General features: G+C 34.0%; 1 protein-coding gene and 2 long non-coding RNA genes across 4 annotated transcripts in view; 2 read left to right on the top strand and 1 right to left on the bottom strand.

Moving 5' to 3' along the window:
* The window catches only part of LOC118913476 (uncharacterized), a 213,888-nt gene extending 194,414 nt beyond the window's left edge, over positions 1-19,474 (bottom strand). The window contains exons 1-2 of the long non-coding RNA XR_005025226.2: positions 19,420-19,474; positions 15,254-15,383 (exon numbers count right to left, since the gene is read on the bottom strand). This is a non-coding gene — a long non-coding RNA (uncharacterized LOC118913476). The remainder of the gene's footprint in view (positions 1-15,253; positions 15,384-19,419) is intronic.
* Positions 1-22,809, top strand: part of LOC130682873 (uncharacterized) — an 89,295-nt gene that overhangs the window by 12,655 nt on the left and 53,831 nt on the right. The window lies entirely within an intron of this gene.
* Positions 19,556-22,809, top strand: part of ZC2HC1A (zinc finger C2HC-type containing 1A) — a 48,680-nt gene continuing 45,426 nt past the window's right edge. Inside the window, exon 1 of one of the 2 annotated variants that reach the window (XM_057497950.1) lies at positions 19,556-19,640. In XM_057497950.1, the coding sequence (XP_057353933.1) occupies positions 19,625-19,640 (16 nt within the window). In that variant the 5' untranslated portion in view covers positions 19,556-19,624. The remainder of the gene's footprint in view (positions 19,641-22,809) is intronic. The other variant, XM_036887519.2, reaches the window with a different exon arrangement.

Here is a 22,809-nt window from a genome sequence, read left to right as displayed (position 1 = left end):
ACTTTGCTTTTGACATACACGCACACATATAAAATACACCAAGGGGCCAGATTTACCTTCACTTCTTGTATGTAATGACAAAAAAATAATGGTATTTTTATCCAAAGATATTATGGATAAAGCAAATATTAAAATGTAAGCAACTAAACTCAATGTGGCATTATTGTCCTTATCAAAATCTCCTAGAAGTTATACTGAAAGTGCCCTTTCAGACCTTTGTACAGCTTTTACCAACACAGCCCTTGGTTTTTTCTTTCTCTTGCTTAGGCTTTCAGAACTGAACCTCCCAAATCCACTCAGTTTTTCTGGTATGTCTTTGAATTAAAGTTTTTGAAAACATCCTCTGAGCCATGCTTATGGCATATATGATTAAGGGAGGGAAAACTTCAGTAGGGAGGAAAAGCTGTAATTCTGTTGTATTATTCTAAACGATGCTGCCCTGCTGTTTTTCCTCCATGTATTTGGAGAAAGGGATTATGGAAACATAATAAGGATTTTTATTTTACAAATTTTAACATAGTAACTGACTACCCCTGTAGAAAAAGCAACTTTCCTTTACTAGTATGAATTTTCCTGCTAGTTACAGTGTTTCCTAGCAATTCAAACTGATTTACTTAGAAACTTGAATTATTACTAATAACCATGTCACATACAGGATTAGCTATACATGTTTTTTTAATCAAATGGTCTTTTTGTTATAAATGCAAGTTTATGTCAAGTAGGACTTTTAAAACACATAATCAAAATCCCTCAAAAATTTGAAATGTTATTTTCAAAATAATTTAACCACAAGTTAAAAAGAAAAAATGAATTAAAGTTGATTGTGGCCTTTAGCCCTAAAGAATTGACCAATCACTCACAGAAATCTGGGAAGCTCTGAAAGGAGAAAGACTTTTGGGGGTCTTCAGTGCACTTAATTTTAAGTGCTTTTTTGTTAGGATCAGAAAAAATATTCAAGAGAAAATGTCCTACAGGCCATCAGAAATGGGAATACCCAGAGCTCTGTTAACAGCTATGTTGGTATTATGATTACTCTTTACATACAGGGTGTATGTAAAGTTTGAAAGACTGTACTTCTTAAATACCTTCTGTATCACCAGTGGATTTCTACAGTACTAAAAATAAAGTACAGAAATATATTTTCAAGATCTATCAATGTTCTTGGTAACCCTATGCTCAAATTTTCTTGCTCTAAAGTAAACAATAAGGAATAAAATAATGCTCTAACCAGAGCATTTAAGTCACTTTCCCACCTTCCTTATTTTATTACAAATATTGGCAAAGGTTACATACTATTTCTACCACCTTTCCCTGACATCTGTAATTCTCCACTCTTCGTCAAACACTCAAAAAATAAAACTCCAAAAACAACTCATTTCACAGCTGGTTCTCAGACTTTGAAACAACAGAGTATTCTTGAAGGACCTTGGAAACTAAATCACAGCAGAATACAAGCTGACTTTATATACGTCTTTCATCCATATACATATGCCTTTCTGGGTGTAGGCTTAATAATACTAATTAAAAATAAAGATCAAGGCTTCTGAAAATTGTCATCAACAGATGTGCCCAGTATATAAAAAAACTTTTTTTAATACTTGTTCATATCCTAGGGGGGCTAAATAATGAGATGCATCTGCCTCAACTTTCCTTGGGCAAGTCCATGACAACTGGCACCTTGCTGTTCAAAACTCTCTAGAGGTCAGTCTAAATTACAAATTATGCTAATCAGATCATCTTGCATAGTCAATGAGCTGATGGTAAAAAGGAAAAAAGCTCATGATTCATTGACCAGCCATTACTTGACTCTGAATGAAATTGGGAGAAACAGACAAATAAGGGTGGGAAAAAGTTCAGTATAGCTTCAGTGAATTTACCTTAGATGAGAATTTGAGGTGATAATCCTTTGTAATTTATGCTTACAATTTTCAAAACCTTTGCTTCCGTACTTTCAAAATAATTTTTTAGAAGTATGTAACTTCTTATAATCTGACTTCTAAAGATTTTCATCTTAAATATATATAGTTCCAAATGTAATAATACTCAGCATGTTATAATTGAAGTTTTTAAAATAAAACTTTTATATTGCTCTTCTAAATTAATCCATTTATCTAAATACTTAGCAAATTCACATTACCCTTCATTTCTTCAAAAACACACAAACTGGCTTTTTAAAATCAGACAGAAATATTAGTGTCCTTTCTCTTCTTGAACTCTTACCTCCATTCCATGTCAACACAGAATGTTATCTCTAAGTAATGTTTTTGATCACCAAACAATACTACTCTGAAGGAAAATTTTGTTTGCCAATTAATCTTAATTTTAAAAAATTCTGGTAATTAAAAGTTTATTTTTTCTTTTGGATTGAGCTATGTTACAATTATTATTAGTGCATAATTTATTAAAATAGTATAACATGACACAAATTTTAATTAATCACAAATATGCACAGTAAAATATTATTGGAAATATATTTATTGATGATTAGTTCACTTATATGTAGATTAATAACTAGTTATTTCTATGTTGATACAGATTTCAATATCAAATTTATTCTAATTTTTCTATATAAATATATGAAAATTTGTTATATTGCAAATATGAATACTTATTCAAAAATAAGTAAATGAGAACTTGAAGTTATGTTTATAAAAACATTGTCCCTCAATTCTTAAAATGCCTTCCCTGTTATATATTAAAATCCACAGTGTGATCAAGCATCAAAGTATTTTTTAGTGCTCTACCACCTATACGTCAATTAGGTCTACCTGCAGTTTTTTAGATAGCAAAGAGTTGTAAGCAATCTAATGTTCAAAATGATTGATTGTCCAGTCATAAGATTTTTGGAAAGTAAATGAAAAGTATTATCAAAATTTGTCAATGATTATATAGGACCACTATACTCTTATACTTGGAGTACATTATTTAATATGATATATGCAAAAGTTTTCCAAAAAATTAAGTAATAATAAACTTACATATATCTTTGCTAATAATTTTTTTAATAGCATGATTCTATCTTAACATGCACTTTGAGTACACTTTTGAGCTTCAGACACAGCTGGGACAGGATGTATTAGAGTACTCACCAAGCTCTGCCTCTTTTCCCACTGTGATACAAAAGAAGAGTGGGGAGTAAATTGGTGTTGCACTACTTCTGATATATTGTGTGTATATTCTCTTTGCTTCACATGTTATTGTTCCCTTAATCCATTGCTAATAATCCAGAGTTGTAAAATAAAAATGACTCATGCTGCCAAAAAATATTTAAAAAAATAAAAAAAAAAAAGATCAAGGGGCTCTCTTGTCCCCTCCTGGCATGAGCCAGGAGCTCTTTCCTCTCACTTTATTTCTAAATAAAAGCCTGTACCTTGCTCTTCTAAAAAAAAAAAAAAAAAAATTGAAGATCAAAAAATTCTTAGACTTCTAAGTCTAAGAACAAAACAAACCTCTTTGCTTTAAAAAAAAAACAACTAAGCTCATGCTAATATGGGAGGAAATACACTCAGGAAAAAAAGATTATCTTTTGAGCACCTGGTAGGTACAAGGTACTAGACTTGACCTTTATTATATCTGCTTCTCATTAAAGAGATGCATTTTTGTTTCACAGATGAGAACACAGACAGAGAGATCTAGTAGAGTTGTCTCAAAGCATGTTGGTAAGTAGCTAAAACAAGATTTAAAAATCAAACTTACTTTTAACTGTCACACAAAAATCAGAAACTATAAAGTGATAGATAAATGTAAGTATTGCATCTTAGAAGATACAATAGTTATAAATATATTAAGTAGACACATATTGCAATCTATAGCTTTTACTTCATTTTCAAACTTAAAAATTTATTTTAGCTATGTTTTATATCTTGATCAGAAACATGGGAAATGTAATGTAAGATGTGTGAAACTGAAATTTTATACATATAAAATGACACTGAAAATTAAATATTTTTTCATGAAAAAATCAGATCCAGGAAATAATGACACTACTAACGATGGTTACATTATTAAAATATAAATAGCAAATTCCTAAGTATATAGTTAATAAGAAAAGTAAAGTAAAACATCCCCTAATAATTGTAAGTTTAGAATAAGATTATGTCATTTTATGAGCAGCTGTTAAGTATTTTATTTTCTAAAAGGAAAATTTTAATTATTTTTGACAAACTTTCAAGTTCTTATTATCTGTTTTTACAGTGATTTACTGATATCCCAGAATATGATGCAGATATAATGTAACCATTTTACACATGTCTATATACATATATATAATTCACATAAATATTTGTTTATACAAATAAATATAAATATAAATTGTATTTTTCTTTTTGCATGGTTCCCATGTTAGTACAGCTTCTCATAGCTTATTCCTAATGAAAACCACCAGGGGGTGACCAAGCATCATTTCCTTTTCTTCTCTTGATCTGGTTACCAATATTATTTAGATAATAACATTGTATAAATGTTTTATTCTAAGAGGAAAAAATTAAATTTCTGTTGTAGTAAACCACTCAGTTTGTGGTAACTTTTGCAGCAGCCCTAGGAAATTAATACAGAGAGACTTCCTTTCAATCATCACAGTTACAAGAAAAAATACATAAGTGATTATAGCTAGGAAACTGAAAGATTTATGTAAAAAAAAAATGCATGTCCTAAGTAATACAAAATTTTGCAGTTGGATAGAGATAGCCTAATTGAAGTACCAGTGACAGCTGAGTTTCTCAAAGTGCTTCTAAATTTTATGTCCACTGTTTGAGCTGCAGAACAGACAGAACTGTGACTTAAGTTTCACAACTTAAGACAGTTGATTTGTTCACTTGCTTTTTCTCAGTTACATCACATTTCTAACAGATACATTTGCCCAGGTTCCCTCTTCCCGCACATGTAGCAGTGGTGGTACATATGTTTCCTGATGAACCTTGTATGCTATGCTCATCTTGCCTGTGTTTTGAAAATACAGAGTACTGTTCTGAGTTCTCAATTACTTAATTTCAAGAAAAAATAGAAATTGGAGTTCACAAGAGTCTAATAATAGTAAGTTATTATGTTCCAGGCATTCTGGTAGGCATGTTCATTTATTATTTTATTTAATCTTTATGGCACCTTTTGAAGAGCTATTACTACCTCTGCTTACAGATGGAGAGATTGAATGAAGTTGTCAAAAGTCAATGGAGATAGGAAATAGGATTATGATTCTAACATGGATCTGTCCTTGTCCAGAGACTTAGTATTTCATCAAAATGGCTATTTTAAGTAGATAATCTTCCCTACTTAAACAGTTTCAAGAGTCAGATTCAGGGTATTACTGATAGTACTTGAGAATGGCTCTGTACTGCCTGATGTAGCAATAAATCAGACAATGGATAGGTAGGTCTTTAACAAGACATTTTTGGTTGGAGCAAAACCTACCCAGAGCTATTCTTTACGTAAATAGCTAAAGAATACTACCAGAATCACAAAATGTTGATATTTGCACATGCTAGAATTAGTATAAAATCCTTGTTCTATGAAAGAAGAAAGAAGAAACTGAAAGCAGAGATGTTCATTGATCAGTTCAAGAATTACATGGCTACTTAACTGACATAACTTGAACTAGAAGTACTAGAATTCACAAGGAACAAAATCACTCATGTTAAACCTCCTGACATACATTTTTTAAAAAGTCAAGTCCAAACTATTAGGGAAGGAACCTTGAATTTATAAAGAAATTCTTACTAAATTTTTAATAAAATAATGTCAGTTACAGGGGAAAAGTATATGTACCAAAAGGCCTCAAATGTGACCACTAGAGAGAAAAATGTTATCGTTATTCACTTTTTTTTGTCTTCAGATTTACCACTACCATTTAAAAAATGCATTCTTAATTCCAACAATTTGTCAAATGGCCAACAAAACAGGTATGTCATCCTGGTTGAAGAAACAAGTTCATCTTTGATCTTATGTCTGCCTGTTTCCCAGTTATTGCTTGTCTAATTAATGCAGTAAATAAATAACAAACTGGCATATTGGTTTGCCATCATAATTTTTTTAAAGTTACATGCAGTCAAAACTTTTTTTTTGATGTATGGTTCTTTGTATAGACCTATGTAACCACCATAAAAATCAGGATACAGAACATAGTACCTCCCTTATGCTAACCCTTTATAGTCATATACTTTTCCCCTCCCACCTTTACTCCCTAGCAACCACTAATCCATCCTCTCTCCCTGCAGGCTTGCCTTTTCTGTCACATAAATGAAATAATATAGAATGCAACCTTTGAAACTGGCTTTTTGCACTAAGCATAATGCCTTTGAGATTCACTCATGTTGTTGAGTGTATCAATACTTGTTCTTTTGTGTTGCTGAGTAGTATTCCATTGTAAGGATGTGCCATTGTTTCTTTATCTTCTCAACTGTTGAAGGACTTTTGAGTTGTTTCCAGTTTTTGGCAATTATGAATAAAACTGCTCTGAAACTCATGCACAGAGTTTCAAGAGAATATAAGTTTTCATTTATCAAGCAGAAATACTTAGGAGTGGAATTGCTAGGTCAAATGGTTAAATCTGTATTCAAAATTATAAGAGACTGTCAAACTGTGTTTTAGAGTGGCTATAGCATTTTGCATTTACATCAACCAAATATGAGACTTTCAGTTGCTTTGTATTCATGTCAGCCCTTGGTACTGTGTCTTGTTTTATTTGTTTTTGTTTTTAGGCATTCTAAGAGATACACAATATTATGTAGTAATCTCATTGTGGTTTTATATGCATTTGCTCCATGGACTATTCAGAAATGTGTTGTTAAATTTCCAACTTGGGGGGATTTTTCCATGTACCTTTCTTTATTGATTTTTAATTTAATCTCATTATGGTCAGACATACATTTTGATGACTTTAATTCTTTTAAATTTCTTAATGCTGTCATTTGTCTTGGTGAATGCTCTATCTACCTTGAGAAGAAGTTGTATTTCTGCTATTGTTGAGTGTCTACAAATGTCAGTTAGTTGCAGGTGACTGATTCAATTGATTATTTAATTTTTTAACACATTTGATGATTGTTTTGTTAACCTTTTCTATTAATTAGCAGAAGAAAGTTGAAATCTCAAGCTCTAATTTTGAATTTATCCTCTTTCAGTTCTATCAGTATTTGCTTCATGCACTTTGAAGCTCTGTTGTTAGTTACACAAGCTAATTGTTATGTCTTCTTGGTGAACTGACTGTTAATAATTATGTAAAGTCACTCAATATGCATGTCAATTATATATGTCACTCAATTCCTTGTAATTTTTCTACAGTGAAGTTTATTTTGCCTGTTATTAACAAAGCACTCAAGTATCTGTTGGCATGGTTTATCTTTTCCCATCCTTCTACTTTTAAACTACCAATCATTATAATTAAAGTGGATTTCTTATAAGCAGCATATAGTTCATTCTCTTTTTTTAATCTATTTTAAGTCTATCTTTTAATTGGTGTGTTGAAACCATTTCCATTTAATGTGATTATGTTTGGATTTATGTCCAAAACAAATTATATTATTTATTTTACATTTGTCTCCTCTGTTTTCCATTTCCTGCTTTCTTTTGGATTATTTGAATATTTTTTGGAAATTGATTTTAATTTATCCTTGGGTTTGACTATTACTATTTGTATAGTTATTTTAGTTGTTGTTCTAAGAATAATAATGTACATACTTACTTTTTGGAATTATACTTAAAATTAATATTTTAATTTCAAGTAGAATGTAAAAATCTTACCACTTATAGAATCCCTTAACTTTTACCCACTTTATTTTGTAGTTGTCAAATGAATTACACCTATAAACATTGAAGACCCTGTCAAATTTTTTTTGTTCTTATCATTATATATACTTTAATTAAGAGAAGAAAATTGCTCTATTATATTTACCCAGGTACTTATCTATTGCTTTTTCTGCATTCTTGATCTTTCAACTTTCTTTATGATATCTTTTTCTTCCACCCAAAAACTTCCTTTAGCATCTCTTTTAGACCAGGTCTGTTGGCAACAAATTCTCTTAGTTTCCCTTTACCTATGAATGGTTTTACTTTTCCTTTGCTCCTGAATAGAATACTTTTGTTGAATATAGAATTTTAGGTTGAAAGGTCACTTCTTTTAGCACTTTTTAAATTGTTTTCTTCTGCCTTATGACTGCCATGATTTATGCAGTGATGAGAAATTCACTGTCATTCAAATCATTATTCTCCTATATGCAGTTCTTTTTCTCTGGCTGCTTTCAAGATTCTTTCTTGAAAGTCTAGTTTTCAGCAGTCTGATTATGATTTATTTCATTTTTCTCTTATAAAATGCCCATTTGATTATTTTCTATAGTGTCTATCTCTCTACTGAGACTTTCTGTCTTTCTATTCAAAAGTACTTTTCCTTAGTTTTGAGGGCATGTTTATAGTAGCTGCTTTCAAGCCTTTGATTATTTTCAAATTCTGGTTGTCTCAGAGTTGGTGTCTATTTAGTGACTTTCCCTTTGCAATTTCTTGAGTTTCACCATGTTTTTTATGTTAACTAATCTTGGCTTTATTCTTCCAGTTCTACCATGTACCTCCTGTGACTGAGTCTGTTTCCCCAGCCAAATGGAAAGAAGATGGAGGAAAAAAAACAACAGTCATGGGATTCTCTCTACACCCTTCCAACCATAGTCCCTCTAGTCAGAGAGAGGGATTCCTCTCCTTCAGAGACTGAGGTGCTTTCCTGTCACTATGGGACTGTAGTTTCAGGACTGGAGCTTGCCTGAGGGCAGGGTCAAGAGAGAAAAAAACCCAGCAGATTCGCCTACTCTGTCTATGTTATAGATGCTCCCCTTCTTACTCTTCAGACAAGAGAAAGAGTGCTTCTCTTGAAGTTCTTCTTTGTCCATGCTGGTGTGCAGTTCTGAGATTTGGGCTGCCCTTGAGTTCAGGCCAAGAAGTTAAAAAAACAAGAAACTTACTGCCAAGTTGCTCATACTCCAAGTAGAGCTTTTCTTTTCCAATCTCCCTGCTATCATATATTTTTCAGAACTTCAGCTAGCTGTTCCATATCTTCAGGCCAAGAGATTTTAGATGCATTCAGTGGGAGATCAAGGATAGAATGTCCTTACTCCATCTTAATGAATATTGAGGCTCTTCACAGTTATAAATCAGAATAAAACTACTTGTTAAGAAATATTTTGAATTATGTATTCGATTTAATGAATAAATATTACATTTTTTATATTTTAGAATATCCTATGTATGCTAACAACCTATCAGTTACAACATTAGTAAAGAATATAAATCTTGTTGAGTAATGATTTAAGTACCTATAGATAAATCTGTGAGATAATACAGAGCAAAATGTAGCTTACCACAAACTCGTAATTCCAGCTAACATTTGTTAACACCTTACTATGTACTAAGTGCTTCATATGAAGCACCTCTATATTTAATCTTCATAGTAACCTTGTGAATTAGCTAATATTATCCACATTTTACAAGTGTGGAATGGGGTGGCTCAAAGGAGTTCAATCCATTTTTCAAGAGAACAAAGGGTACAAATCCAGATTTGTTGTGCAAAGGTGGATTCGAAAACTTTTTCTTAAAGAACTAGATGGTAAATATTTTAAGAATTGTGGGGTATGCACTACCTGTTGTAAATACTCAACTCTGCCATTGTAGCAGAAAATCAGCCATTTGTAAATAAATGTGGATGGCATGACCAATAAAACTTAACTTTCAAAAACAGGCAGCTGATTCATGGACTATAGTCTGCCAACCCCTTCTCTAGAAACTAAAGTTCTAACAATTACTCTGCACTACCTCCTTCCCCCACAAATTTTGTTTTTTGTATTTATATATTCACCTTTTTCCACCTAGCCCTATGGACTTGACCTCACTTTCTTTACAATAAATAACTATACAGTAGATAATTATTATATGTAATGATAGTATCAGTTGTGAGTCTATTATTATAATATAAGTAAGTATAATTTTTAAAGTCAGAATGAGTTTTTAAATTTGAGATTTCTAGCATTATTTATTTTTTGTTGTGGCTGTTTCTTGCTATTTATTTTTGTGACATCAACTCCTATAATTTACTGAACAAGATGAATTTCCAGTCAAATATCCCTGTAGAAAACACAGCCAGGCAAGAAATACTATCCAATAATAATTGCTGACTCTATGACCTTCTGAAATTTCAGGCAATGCTTCTTAACATCAGTACAAAGTTATATTGGAAGCTAATATCAAACAAGCAGCCAAATAGAATTTCTGCCTTCAGAAATGAGAAATGGTAAAGTGTATTGAGGGACTGAGAAATGGTAAAGACAATTTAAAGAGAAAAAAGTGAACTCAACATTTCTTTCCCTAGATAAAACAATATGAAACATTATTTGATTCAATCTTTTCATAAGTTTTTCTAAATCCTGTTTTTTTCAATATGGTGTCCCTATCTAATTCTATCAATTTATACATTTCTAGTGTCCTAGGGATCATAAACATGTTCAAAAATATGTTAAACTTTAGCAGATTAGTCTGTCTTCTCTTGTGTTTACCCTTGTACTTGGAAAACATGATATTAAATTTCATTCAGTTTTATATCCCAAAATGTCCTGAATAGACAACACTGCTGCTTAGGAGTGAACCATTAGGCTGAGATGGGAAAAGTCATATAAATTATCTGGATATTTTGAAAGTTCTATCAAAAATACATTTACAACAGTAAATAGGAGATATTTACTTTTTCATTTTCAAAATTTGAAGAAGTGATTTAATTTAAAATAGGGGTTTACAATGATTAAAAAATGCTATTAATTTATGATCTGGCTTGGATATCTGTTTTAATTTCACTTGTGTATTAAGTTTGTTAAAAGTTGTTATTTAAAACCAAAATTTAATAGCTGCTTTGCATCTAAATTGGAGAGTCTTGTGGAAGAGTCTTCAACTGTATCTTTAATATTTTAGTTTCTAAGTATAATGATCAGAATTTGTGATTTCAGTGTATTTTCCTTAAGACTAAGTGTTCACAAATCTACTACCCATGCAGATGTCTATGGGAATGGCATTTGGGGAATCAGAAACAACAGAGTCTGACGTCTACATCAGAATTATATTGTGCTAGATAGAAAACAAAAAGTTCCAAACCAAAAACCTTAGGTTATATCTATTTTAATCTGTATAATTTTACCATAAAATTTTTATCAGTTTATTAATTATTTAATTTCTATCTACATATTTGCTAAGAAAGTCAAAGTGCTGCTACAAAACAGTGAAACTACTGTTTATTATTCTAAGGAATTTTCACTTATAAAATTAAGGCAATGACTATTTGTTATAGGAAACTATGCTCATTTTGGAAATGTGGGTTTATTCACTTAACAATGAATCCTATATTGTAAAGGTGACTAAATTTACCCACCAGTCTTATGATAATTAACTCAGTAAGACCTCATTATCTTTATTCTGTAATTTTCCATATGCAAATATCTGACTTGTTAGTTAGTATAAAAATTTTAGTTCTTAAAATCTTGCTACAGAAATATCTGTAAAAAACATAATCATTTTAACAATTCATTTCTAAAAAGCAACACAAATAAGTTTTTCTTTGACAAATACAGCTCATGTATTATTGAAAAATAACAAATTTGACTTTCTTTTTCATTTTGCAAAATTTCTCATCATTATAATTTATCAAATGTATATTTTTGTTTCAAATGAACTTCTTTGCCACTTTCCTTATTTTTCCCATTAAAATTTCCATTTTTTTAATTATCCAAACTAGTCATCTTAATTTTCTAATTTGCCTCCAATTCTCAAATCTCACCGTAAATTACTTCTATGATTCAGTTTAGGGGAAATTTCGTGAAGAATCAGAATACTTGCTAGTACCTGATAAAGAGATCTTGTGACTTAGTTTATTTCTTCTCAATTGGGGTAACCTTAACTGCCAGAAATGGAGTTATGGTTAATCCTCCATTATTATAGCCATTTTATCCCATTGGCAGATAAATATTTATCCAGTGACTCTCTATTGAACATGTATTATATGTAGCTGATTAAACCTAGTTTTTATTATAATTTTATTTCTATATCTGTGATTTTTAATGTTAAGATCGTATCTTAGTGATGTTATTAGAAGTTGCCTTAAATACTGTGGAAGTAGATAATTGCATAAAAACATGAAAATAAATTCATGAACCCATTGACAAGTTCTGTGAATTCTTTCTTTCAAATATTTATTATACCCTGTTTGATTTCTATAGTTATCTTAAGGGAGGGTACACTCTGCCTCATCGTATTTGGACATAGGGCCTTTAGGATGTAAGTAAGTTTCAAAAACCTCATAAATGTAGGAGTCTTATTCCAATAGGATTGGTGGAAGAGAAACAGAGATCTTTCTCTTTCTACCATGTAAGAATAAAGCAAGAAGTTAGTTCTTTGCAAGCCAGGAAGAGGGCCCACTCCAAAACCTGACCATGCTCTAGAATTGTGAGAAAATAAGATTCTGTGGTTAAAACCACCCAGCCTACAGTATTTTTTTATGAGAGCCCAAGTTTACTAATATAATGCTTATGTTGTGGACTCTGACCAAGCTTTATCATAGTTCTAACAATGGAGGTATTGGATATAAGCCCAACCAATGATAAAAATGTGGCACTTTGCTTCACATTTTGCTACTATTTTTCATGGGCAATCTACTTAAGGAACGCATTGGCGGCTGGAGTAAGTAGCAAGGGAAGATTTGCCCACTTGTGTCCTAGAGAACAATAATAGTAAATATTGACAGCAACTACACTTAACATGTGAGCATCTTGTAATGTATGTAACTGTTGAATCATTATGTTGTATACTTGAAACTAATATAATATTGTATAATAACTCTTCAATACAAAATAAATATAAAACCACAGCCTTGGATCTACCAACTTTGTAACCAAGAAAAGGCTAGACCATGATCATGTTAGGTTTGGGTTAATTTAGAGTCCTTCCAAAAGATCACCTGCTCACTAACTCTACCATAGTCACTTAAATCATACTTTTTAAAAAATGTTTCACCCTATTAAAAAATCATCAAGGCTGAAGATCCTTCACTGTCTATGAAATAAATTTTAGTCTAAACCCCCACATTTATGATCCTCTTTAAACGGGCCTAATTTAAGTTTCCCACATATAATAAGTGCTCAGTAAATACTTGTATAATTAATTTGACATCTTTCACATGTTCTCACTGACCCCTGATTTTGCCATTATCATTCCTGTTTTTTTCTCATTTTGTTCACCCTGTTACCAAGCTGCTACTCAAAATGCCTGTCATAATCCTACACATTCATCAAGAACAAATACAAAATACATTTCCTACAGGAAACTTTACCAATTCCAAACCAGGTGGACACTTTTCTCTATAACTCCTTTACCTCTTTTGACCTGACCTTTCATTCTAGCATTATATGCACTGGTTGTGCAAGCATGTATTCCTAGCATTTTGTATATATTATCCCATCGAGACTGTAAATTCCTGTAGGGTTCCACTCTCTGTACCTGGTCTTCTTCATTAATCCCTCCCTGGAAACTTGGTCAAAATAATCTCTCTCCTTTAACATTTAGTACTTATTTCCAACAGCCTTCATTTGGCATTTAATTATATCCAATATGCTATATATTGGCTAGTTGTCATATATTATTATATTCTTCACATGTTCTTGCTCTATTAACTACATTTTGAGTCCTTTGGGGTCACAGGCTTTTATTCTTACAATCTCTAGAACTGAGCTATGTAAAAATTTGTATATATAAAGAGTCTGAAGGGCAAAAGGCCAGAAGTCAAGAAGACCTGAGTGCTGAAGGGCTCTTAGGTCAGGTTCCCCAGAAGCAGGGACTGAGGGAACTTCTTGTGGAAGTGATTTGTTAGAAATGACACCTTTTGAGTGAGGGAAGCAGGTTAGGGCAGTAGGGAAGAAGAACAGCAAGCAAGGATGTGGTCTTTGAAGAGTGGCTTCAGCCACCTTAAGTCAAAGGCTACCCTGTTGTACTCCAGGGTCAGTCACTGACTGTGGGCCACCCTCCTGATAATGTGGGCCATGACTTCTCAGTACTCAGACAAAGTAGAGATTCTTTAGAAGGAAGTAGCTATGGGTTACCAACCAACATTCTCAACAGCCAAGGCTGCATGCACCTTCAAGGAAAGGACATTGAGAAGAGCAACAGCAACCTCTCCTGCAAAGGTCACTGATGTTCATGTAGCAGAGCAACTGCAAATATGTATGGATTCCCAAAGAAGACTGACATCACTATAGTCTTTATAATACCCAGATTCTTGAAAACAGATTGTTCCTTGAATTCTATTTAAATTAAGGAATATGGATAGTCATATTTTATTATCCAGAATTCCCTTTTCTCATGAAAATGTAAACTTTATTATATTCTGAGAACAGAGCTAAAGGAGATCTTTGGTTGGTTATCTGTTGATTACCTGCTAAGAAACATATATGTATATAGGCTTAACCAACTCTGTGTTTCTTAGAAATCGCAAGCAAACAATTGTTGGACTCATATGATAAAATTAGACAGACAATACACCAAATGTATGCTTCTGGCATACATTCAAAGTAAGTAGTAAACAAAATGGTATACTTTCAGTGTAAAATTATAAACAAGCAATTTTCTAGAAAGATAAATTTGCAAATAAGGACATTTGTATATATAGTTAATGGCAGATAATTCTAATAACAGATGTATCCACAGTAAAAATCAAAGCTTTTTTTTTATTTTACCTGTTTTTTTTTAACCAAGGCAAAACTAAGTCATAAATTATATTAGTAATCATATGTGTTTATAAGATGAATTATTTCATAGTTATTTCCAGTAAAAGATAGCTACAGAAATTATAGTATCTAATAATTGCTTTAAGAGACAGAACTTAAATATCTATTACAGAAATTATAGTATCTAATAATTGTTTTAAGAGACAGAACATCTGGAGGATGTGGCTGTCTTTGAAAATCATAAAGAAGTGCCAACATATTCATTTAGGTTATTGATAATGGGAGAATTTTCCTTCTTTGTCCTTAGTATAAATATCCTAACATCAGCAGCAGCATTACATAATATTTATTTGCAATATTTTACAGCATTTTTAAGGACATGACCCAACTCTTCATTCTCAATATATTGCCAAAAATTAGAGGTAAACAAGCTATTAATGAGATTAGGAAGATGGGCACTCTTGCACACTGCTGATGGCAGTGTATACTGGTACAGTCATTGCAGAGAGCAATCTGGGCATACTTACTGGAAATGAATATGATCCAGTAATCCATCCCAGGGATGCATCCTGAAGAAACTTGAGCACAGGTTCATAAGGGGACAGACACAAAGATGTTCATTGTAGTAGCAGGTTAGAGGCAACTGGGTGCCCATCACTGCAGAAATGGGTAAATAAATGTGGTGTAAGCATACAGTAAAACACTATTCGACTTTCAGAAGCAATATGCTAGTGTTACATGCAGCAGCATGGCTGAATCTCTAAGTAAATATTTATTTAAAAATTAAAAATGGAATGAGGTCTAGAGTAAAATCTCATGTATATAAATTGAAAACAGATGCATACATAAAACAGCACCATATATATTTCAAGGAACCACAATATCCAAAGATACCTGTCAGCTTTGAGCTTAAATCCAATATAATGGTGCTTATAGTGAGGGGTTACACTGTAACTGGTAAGTAGAGTTACAATGGAGGATGAAAAGCAAAATAGTAAAATGGGAAAAAAAGAGATGCCTTTGCAAGGACAGTTGATGAATGTGCTATACATGAGGAAGTATGATTAACTTGTAACAACACCCTGTACCTGAGATTAAAAACATATAAATTATATAATTATAATACCTGTACTTTGTAACTTAAACAGGAAAAATTGTTACATCGTGAACAAAAATAAATAAATATGTGCATATATATATTCTCCTTGTTTCTTTGCTGACTGTCCCAGAACATGCCATGCTTGCATAATTTCTTAAGGAGACATGCCATTGCCCCCTCATCCTAAGTGATCTTTATCTATTCAATGACACCCTTTAAGACATAACTTAAATTTTACTTCTCTATAAGCCTTTAAAATTGCATTCATGCAAATGTCTTCCTGAAACCAATTACTTTGATAAGCTATTATACCACAACATCTAAGACTTAATAATATAGTGCATATATTGTCTTGTTGCCTTATATTATGTCTTACCCTAGGCTTCCTCTATGAGATGTTAACCACCTAGAGACCAGAGCTTCTTTGGAGCTCTCTGTTATGCATAGAACAGTGTTGCATATGTAGGAGTATTTTAGTACGTATTTGGATTAATAGATGATCAGTTGAGATTTGATTGTGGTTGCAAGGGCTGGATAGGTGAGATCATAACTGAAGTTTCAAAAAAATTATCCTTTTGCAGCTGGGAATTAGTTTTGAATGTAGAGGAGAATAGAGGTTTCTCTTGGAATTAGAGTTCCTTTCAGAACTAGAGGAGAATGAGGTAGAATAATCACTATCACACTGAATGCAGTAGCCCTCCAATCAATGAAGGAGATGATGTTTGCTTTAGCTTCTTTTTTTCCCCTTTTCTTTGAGTTTTCATGTTCAGAACTATCACTATTATTTTTTCCCTGAATACTTAATAATTTTGGTTTTTACTTCAACCTATGAAATAAAATGAATAAGAGCCAAACTAAAAATGTGCTTCCTTAATGTAGAACACTGTTCAACAGACCCTTCTTCCCACTTTTAAGGAAACATACTTCCTTTGTTTTGGATGAAAATTATAATTTTGTTATGATTACCAAATGTATGAATTAAATTTTATATACTAAACGGTGGTGGATCATTCCTCTGGAGGATGTGGATGGAAGAAACACCCTACCTACATAGTGGAGCTGATAAACGGAGGTGGACTCCCACTGAGATTCACAATCTCACATTTAGCTGTGCTCTGTAAATAATTTGAATGAGATCCAAAGGTGTCTCTGAAAGGGAAACTGACCTTGTGTAAGATCCAGTTGTAGGTTGGAGCTTTGAAGCAAGAATGTATATGTAGCTTCCTCAGCCCTTTAGGAAGTGCAAATGAGATGTGGATTGGCTCCAGGGAATGGTGGTTGAAGGGAAAATAATGAAAAACACAAAAAATCAAGAATATGATGTAATAAAACAAGGGTACAATATCTATTTCAGCTACTTACTGATTTTGTGATCTGGATTGAGGCAGTAAACATCTCAATCTTTGCTTTCTTTTGTGTGATGCGGTGGGAGGATCTCTAATTTGTATTCATCTATGAATGTTATCAGCTAAAAAAAAAATCACTTGGCAGCTAAAAAGAATTATGAACAGATAAAAGCTTAGAATAATAAGAGAAGAAACTGAGCATTTTTAATTTTGCTGGCTAAAATAGCAGCTGGCTACTAATGAAATGGGCCTGAAACATAGTAGGTACTCAACAAATATTTGATGAATGAATGCATCAGAAAAATGAAATCGATCAAGGGGATGTAAAGTCAGAAGAGAGCAACAAGACCAAAGAGGAGGTGGAGGAAGGAACTTAGAAAGGCAGATAAGAAATTATCTTCACCCAGGGGTCAGATTCAGGGCAAAGCTGCAAAAGTCAGAGTATCTGTAGCATAAAAGTGCTGAGAGCCCAATACCCATAGAGGAGATTAGCAGGCGCTTTATAGAGAATTCACCTTGACAGTAGTAATGACTACCTAAATATACCTTAAACAACATATATGAACATTTGGATTTACATTTAAGGAACCTAGAAAACAAAGTGAGGAAGGGAGGTGGGGAAATCCCATGAAATTGTCATAGGCAGAATCAGTCAGACCAGAGTTTAAATCCAAGCTACCTACCATTCGTTAGTAGTACAAATATTAGCAAAAAAAACCTATTTGAGACATCTGGAAAATGAAGACTTTAATTCTGAAAAATGAAAATTATAGTACCTACTCTGTAGAATTGTTGAAGATTAAATAAGTGAATATACGAAAAGGAACTAAAACATGCCTGACATGATCTTTTAAAATTGTTATTGTTACCATTATTGTTTTTGTTGTTACTATAGCTTTATGCCTAGTAAGGTATGTATCGGTCAGCTCAATATTTGTCTTGACTTCAGTTCAAGACTTTTCATCTGTAAATTGCTTGAGTTTTCTTCCAAGTATACTTTTTTCCCCCTTTAATGCTCTTTTTAAGTCCCCACCCCTCCACCCTACCCCCGACTGTTCTAGCTTTATCTTAGCAGCACTGAGGAAAGAAGAGCTTTCCACACTGAGTACAGGGGACTAAGTGGCAGGCATGGCTGTGGTCCAGCCATTTAGGTTCAGAATCTCAGCTCTCAGAGGAGCAGAGGAGCAACGGCAGAGCCAGGGGAAGGGCAGGAGTTGAGACAAGCATGTTTGAAGTATAAGAGATGGACCATATCACATTCAAATACACTTAGATCAGCTTCCCAATAAGAGATGATGGCCCCCTCAAGGGTTTGTTTATAGAATCTTCATTTGAGTGGAGAGTAGGACTAATGCTTCCTAAAGGCTCCTGATTTGTAAGATGTATACTTTTAATAGTAAACGAAGTTAGATATGATGTCAAAACTTTGCAACTGGTTAATGAGAAAACTAATATAAGATTTCTTATGGAAATTACATTAATAGCAGTAACTTTTCAGCAGATACACTAATGTTAAGAAACAACATGGCTTGCTTATCACTGCTAAATGAAATTTTCAAAGAAACGTTGCCGTGCTGAAATGTGTTAAACTGTTAAATGAAGGTTTCAGTTAGTTTTGAAGTTAACTTCATCCCCAAGATGTTTTGACTCCAACTGAACAGGCCCCATTCTATCATATGCAGGTTAGTTCCCCCCTTAAACTCCCTGATCAAACATAATTTTGGTGTTACCTCATAAGGTAGGTCAGCAGACTATTTGAGTTCACAGGTGATAAAGTGTAGGGCCAGGTTAGGCCAAGAGTCGATGAAAATGAAGGAAGAGCTTGGTTTCACTTTCAATTTTTAGCCCAAGCTTTCATCCTGAGGAAATTGTTTCCAAGTGCTAAGAGCAATCTCAGTTCCACAATCCCAGAAAGTATGACTTCCTTAGGCAAAAGGTGCCTTACCTCATACATCTGTGTGTGACTATTAAGTCTAGAGAATATTCTCAGGGAAAGTCGTGCGACCAAATAGAGGAAAATCATTTAACAGTGTTAGGACCTGTGTTTGGTTTGCCTGTTTGCTTCAAGGTTCCTCCAAGAGGAACAGACAAGAAGCCAGCGGCACTGACTGACTGAGAGACTGGTGACAGGGAGCCCTTGGGGTGCTGAGATATTCCAGCAGGACCATTAGGTGCGAGGGAAACAAGGCTGGAGTCGAACAAAGGCGCTGTTGGGCGGCACAATGCAATCCCAGCGGTTTAGGCTTACCGGGCATGACCGGGACGCTGGCGGGAGGCTGCGGCGGGAGGTGAGCCTCCCCGGCCCCGCCCCCCTGAACCCCGCCCCGCCAGCATCGGACCAATGGAAGCCCGGGATGTTAGCGGGTGGGAGGTGCGGCCGGGTTGCTACAGCCGGAGCTGGGCGGCGGCGGGCGCTGCCCCAGGAGTCTCGGCGAGCCGGAGGTCGTGGCGCAATGGAGGGAGTAGAAGGTGAGGAGGTGAGGGATGCGAGTCGGGCGGCTAGAGCAGGCCCGGAGCAGTTGGGGGGATCCCTGGACACCGGTACCGAGAGCGAGTCCGGAGCCGTGGATCCCGCCGCTCTCCCGGAGGCCGGGACCGGTTGGGAGCTCGGCTGCCCCCGACGCTGCTGAGCTGATGATCCTCAGAGGCTGCCCAGCCTCAGGCGGTCTTCAGCTGGGGTGCCCCACCCCGAATCTGATACTGCTTTTGGCATATGCCTGCAAGTCCCTTCCTTCCATTTTCTGGTCTTGTCTGACCCCTGAATGCCCGTTTACTAATCACAGTCTTCGGCTAGATTTTGTTTTCCTTGTGAAGTGGACTCTCCATTAATGTCCACGGCCCGCCCACCGCCAGCCTTTGCTGGGTCCCCGGGGCGTGTCTCCAATCTCGAGGTTCTGACACTTTCCTTGGCCAGTTTCCCAAGGTAACCGTTTTTCCATTTCTATAGCATCTTCTATCGGAGGGATGCGAAGAGCATCCATCCATCTCTCAAGTGTCACTGGCCAGCTTTAGAGCCCGGACAATAGATTAATAGAAGGATTTAAGGGTTTATTCAAGACGGCTCTGTGAGGAAGAGCCAGCATAGATTCCTTATCTTTGGGTTTATCCTTGTGCTCTAACCATGACTCCAGATTTTGCTTTGTTCCCAATTCTTTCACCTCTCTATTCTTTTTACCCATTTTATCCTGTGTGATATATAGCATTCGCCTAAAAACAACAAAGGAGAAAACCAAACAAACAAAATTGGCAACAACATTTCAAGATTCTTTTAGCAATTGTGATTAATACTTCTGATGAAGAATAAGCCTGCAGAATTGAAAGATTTAGCTCTTTTTTCCTCCGACTTTGCATAGATTCAGGAGTTAGTAAGTGGAGGCATTGAACTCTGTGTATTGTTGCATACTAGAAAATACATTATTTCAGGTTGTGTTATGAAGTGAAAAGTAATAACTGGTAGTTTTTGCAGTGACCTAAGCTTACCAAAAAGCAAAAGTGGTAACGAGTATGATAGTACTGCATGGTTTTGCTCCAAAGTGAAACTCTCCTAGTAAGCACCTTGAGGATGATTAAATAAAAAAATCTGGTAATTGTCCATTTGTGGGCAGCTGCAGTATATTATGACAAACAGCTTTTGTTCTTTGCTTATTTAATTTGCTTTAGGCAAATCATTCACATTTCCATGAAATAGAATTTGTAATGACAGTACTTCTTACTTGCAAGATACTTTTGTTTAGAAGATTCTTGGAGGCTGCTTATTTTTTTAATGAATTTTAAGTCATTTGGTTATATTATATAGCATGGGAGGTAGGATTATGGGTTCTGGAATTCTCATAAAGTTATTATAATATACATAAAGTGCTTTAAACAGTTTTTCTGCAGATTTTTACTATTTTATTGAAGACTTGTAATTAAGGCAAAAATCTTCATCTGATTTTTCGGTTATGCATGCTGAGCAACTGAAACAGTCTGACACAAAATAGGTACTCATAAATATTTTTTGTTAGAAAAATGACTTTGTGATGGGCACCATGCTCGATCCTGGGATGCAGCAAAAAATAAGTTAAGGCCCTGCTGTTAGTGAATCTTACATTTTAGCAGTGCTTACATATTACTATTGAAATCTTACCAGGAATGTTTTTAAAATATAATGAAAACCTATTAATGATAGTTACATGGGTGGAGAAATACATGAATTCTGATGTAATATAGTATGATATGATCGGCATGTTTTATGGACCCAGTGCATGATGTATCATGTTAAACAGTGCTTGTTCTGTACTGTTTTTTTTCTAACAAAGTGAGTTGCTATCATCAATTGTGATGTGTTTAATTATAATGAATTAGGGTAAAATATATGAAATTGTCCTTTTTGTTAAGGCAAAAACAATTGAATATTATTTGTAATTTCAAGTGGTTTAAACTAATGAAAGCTCAAGAGCTTTTTGTTGACAATAGGACAGTGCCTTTCTTCCTTTCCTTTCTTGTTCCTCTTCTTTAAAATCAGCCCCTGTTAGGGCACACTTTAATAAAGATCAGAACTTGGAGTCTTAAGATTACCTTTCATTAATTAATTCATCCATGACTTCATTTAATGAACATTGATATATTTATACAGTAATAGATAAGGTAATTTTTCTCCATTGGAAGTTAAAGCCTAGCACTTTGAAGGTGTCTAATAAACAGTACATTGCAGTATCCATGAGAAAAATCTTCAGGAGTGTGTTTAGCATGTCACAGTAATTGAGCAAATATTGAAACCAGATACTAGACTACTCTTAATTGTAAAATCAGAAAATATATGAATCCCTGAAAAATTTGTTGATAATTATTATACTTTTTTTTAAATTATTTGCTTACCGATTATGTACTACTTGTATTTTTTTTTGACCTTCTGAGACTTTTATGCTTCTTGGATTGTCAAGAGGTGATCTCTTAGGCTGACCACTGTACTTCAAAACCAAATATAAATAATTACTCATGATTTTGACAGTCTATATATGAATACTTCTGCACTGTGTGGCTAGCTAGAGCAAAGCCTATAATTCCTTTTCACCTAAAGCATGCCCTGTTGGTACATCTAAGGGTAATATGAGTAGTTTTCTGCCTCACAGAATTCCAGTCTCTCATAAGCTTTTCATCTATAAAATGTAGAGAATGATAAATCTAAGCAGATTTTATCCACGTATACACAGTTTTCATTCTTTTCGTAGCATCTTGATAAGCAGTTATTAACAATTGTGACAGTCAGGTTGCCCATCCCTCTTGGACTGCTAAAATGAGTTGCTATTAGTATTCTGACCTCTAAAACTAAGACAGCCATTCTGTCCCATTAGGGTTTTGTTTTGTTATTCCCTAATCTAAACAGATATTAGCTTACTGAATAATAATTCTTTATTTATCTAGCTTTCATTGTTTTTGGTACTGAGTTGGGTGCAAGGTTATTTTACTAGCCAGTGTGTTGGAGAGGCCTGTGTTTGGACCTTTGCCTTGTTTCTTTTTAGCTCTATGATTTAGTTAATCTGAACCTCAGTTTCTTCAGCTATAAAAAAATGGAGCTATATTAAATACCAATCTGTTTGAAATATATTTAGTATTAAATGATGTAACATAAAGCATTTAGTGAAGTGTCTAGTATATA

The sequence above is a fragment of the Manis pentadactyla genome, chromosome 3 (genome assembly GCF_030020395.1).
Source record: "Manis pentadactyla isolate mManPen7 chromosome 3, mManPen7.hap1, whole genome shotgun sequence".
Taxonomy (NCBI): domain Eukaryota; kingdom Metazoa; phylum Chordata; class Mammalia; order Pholidota; family Manidae; genus Manis; species Manis pentadactyla.
This window is presented reverse-complemented; position numbering and strand designations above follow the sequence as displayed.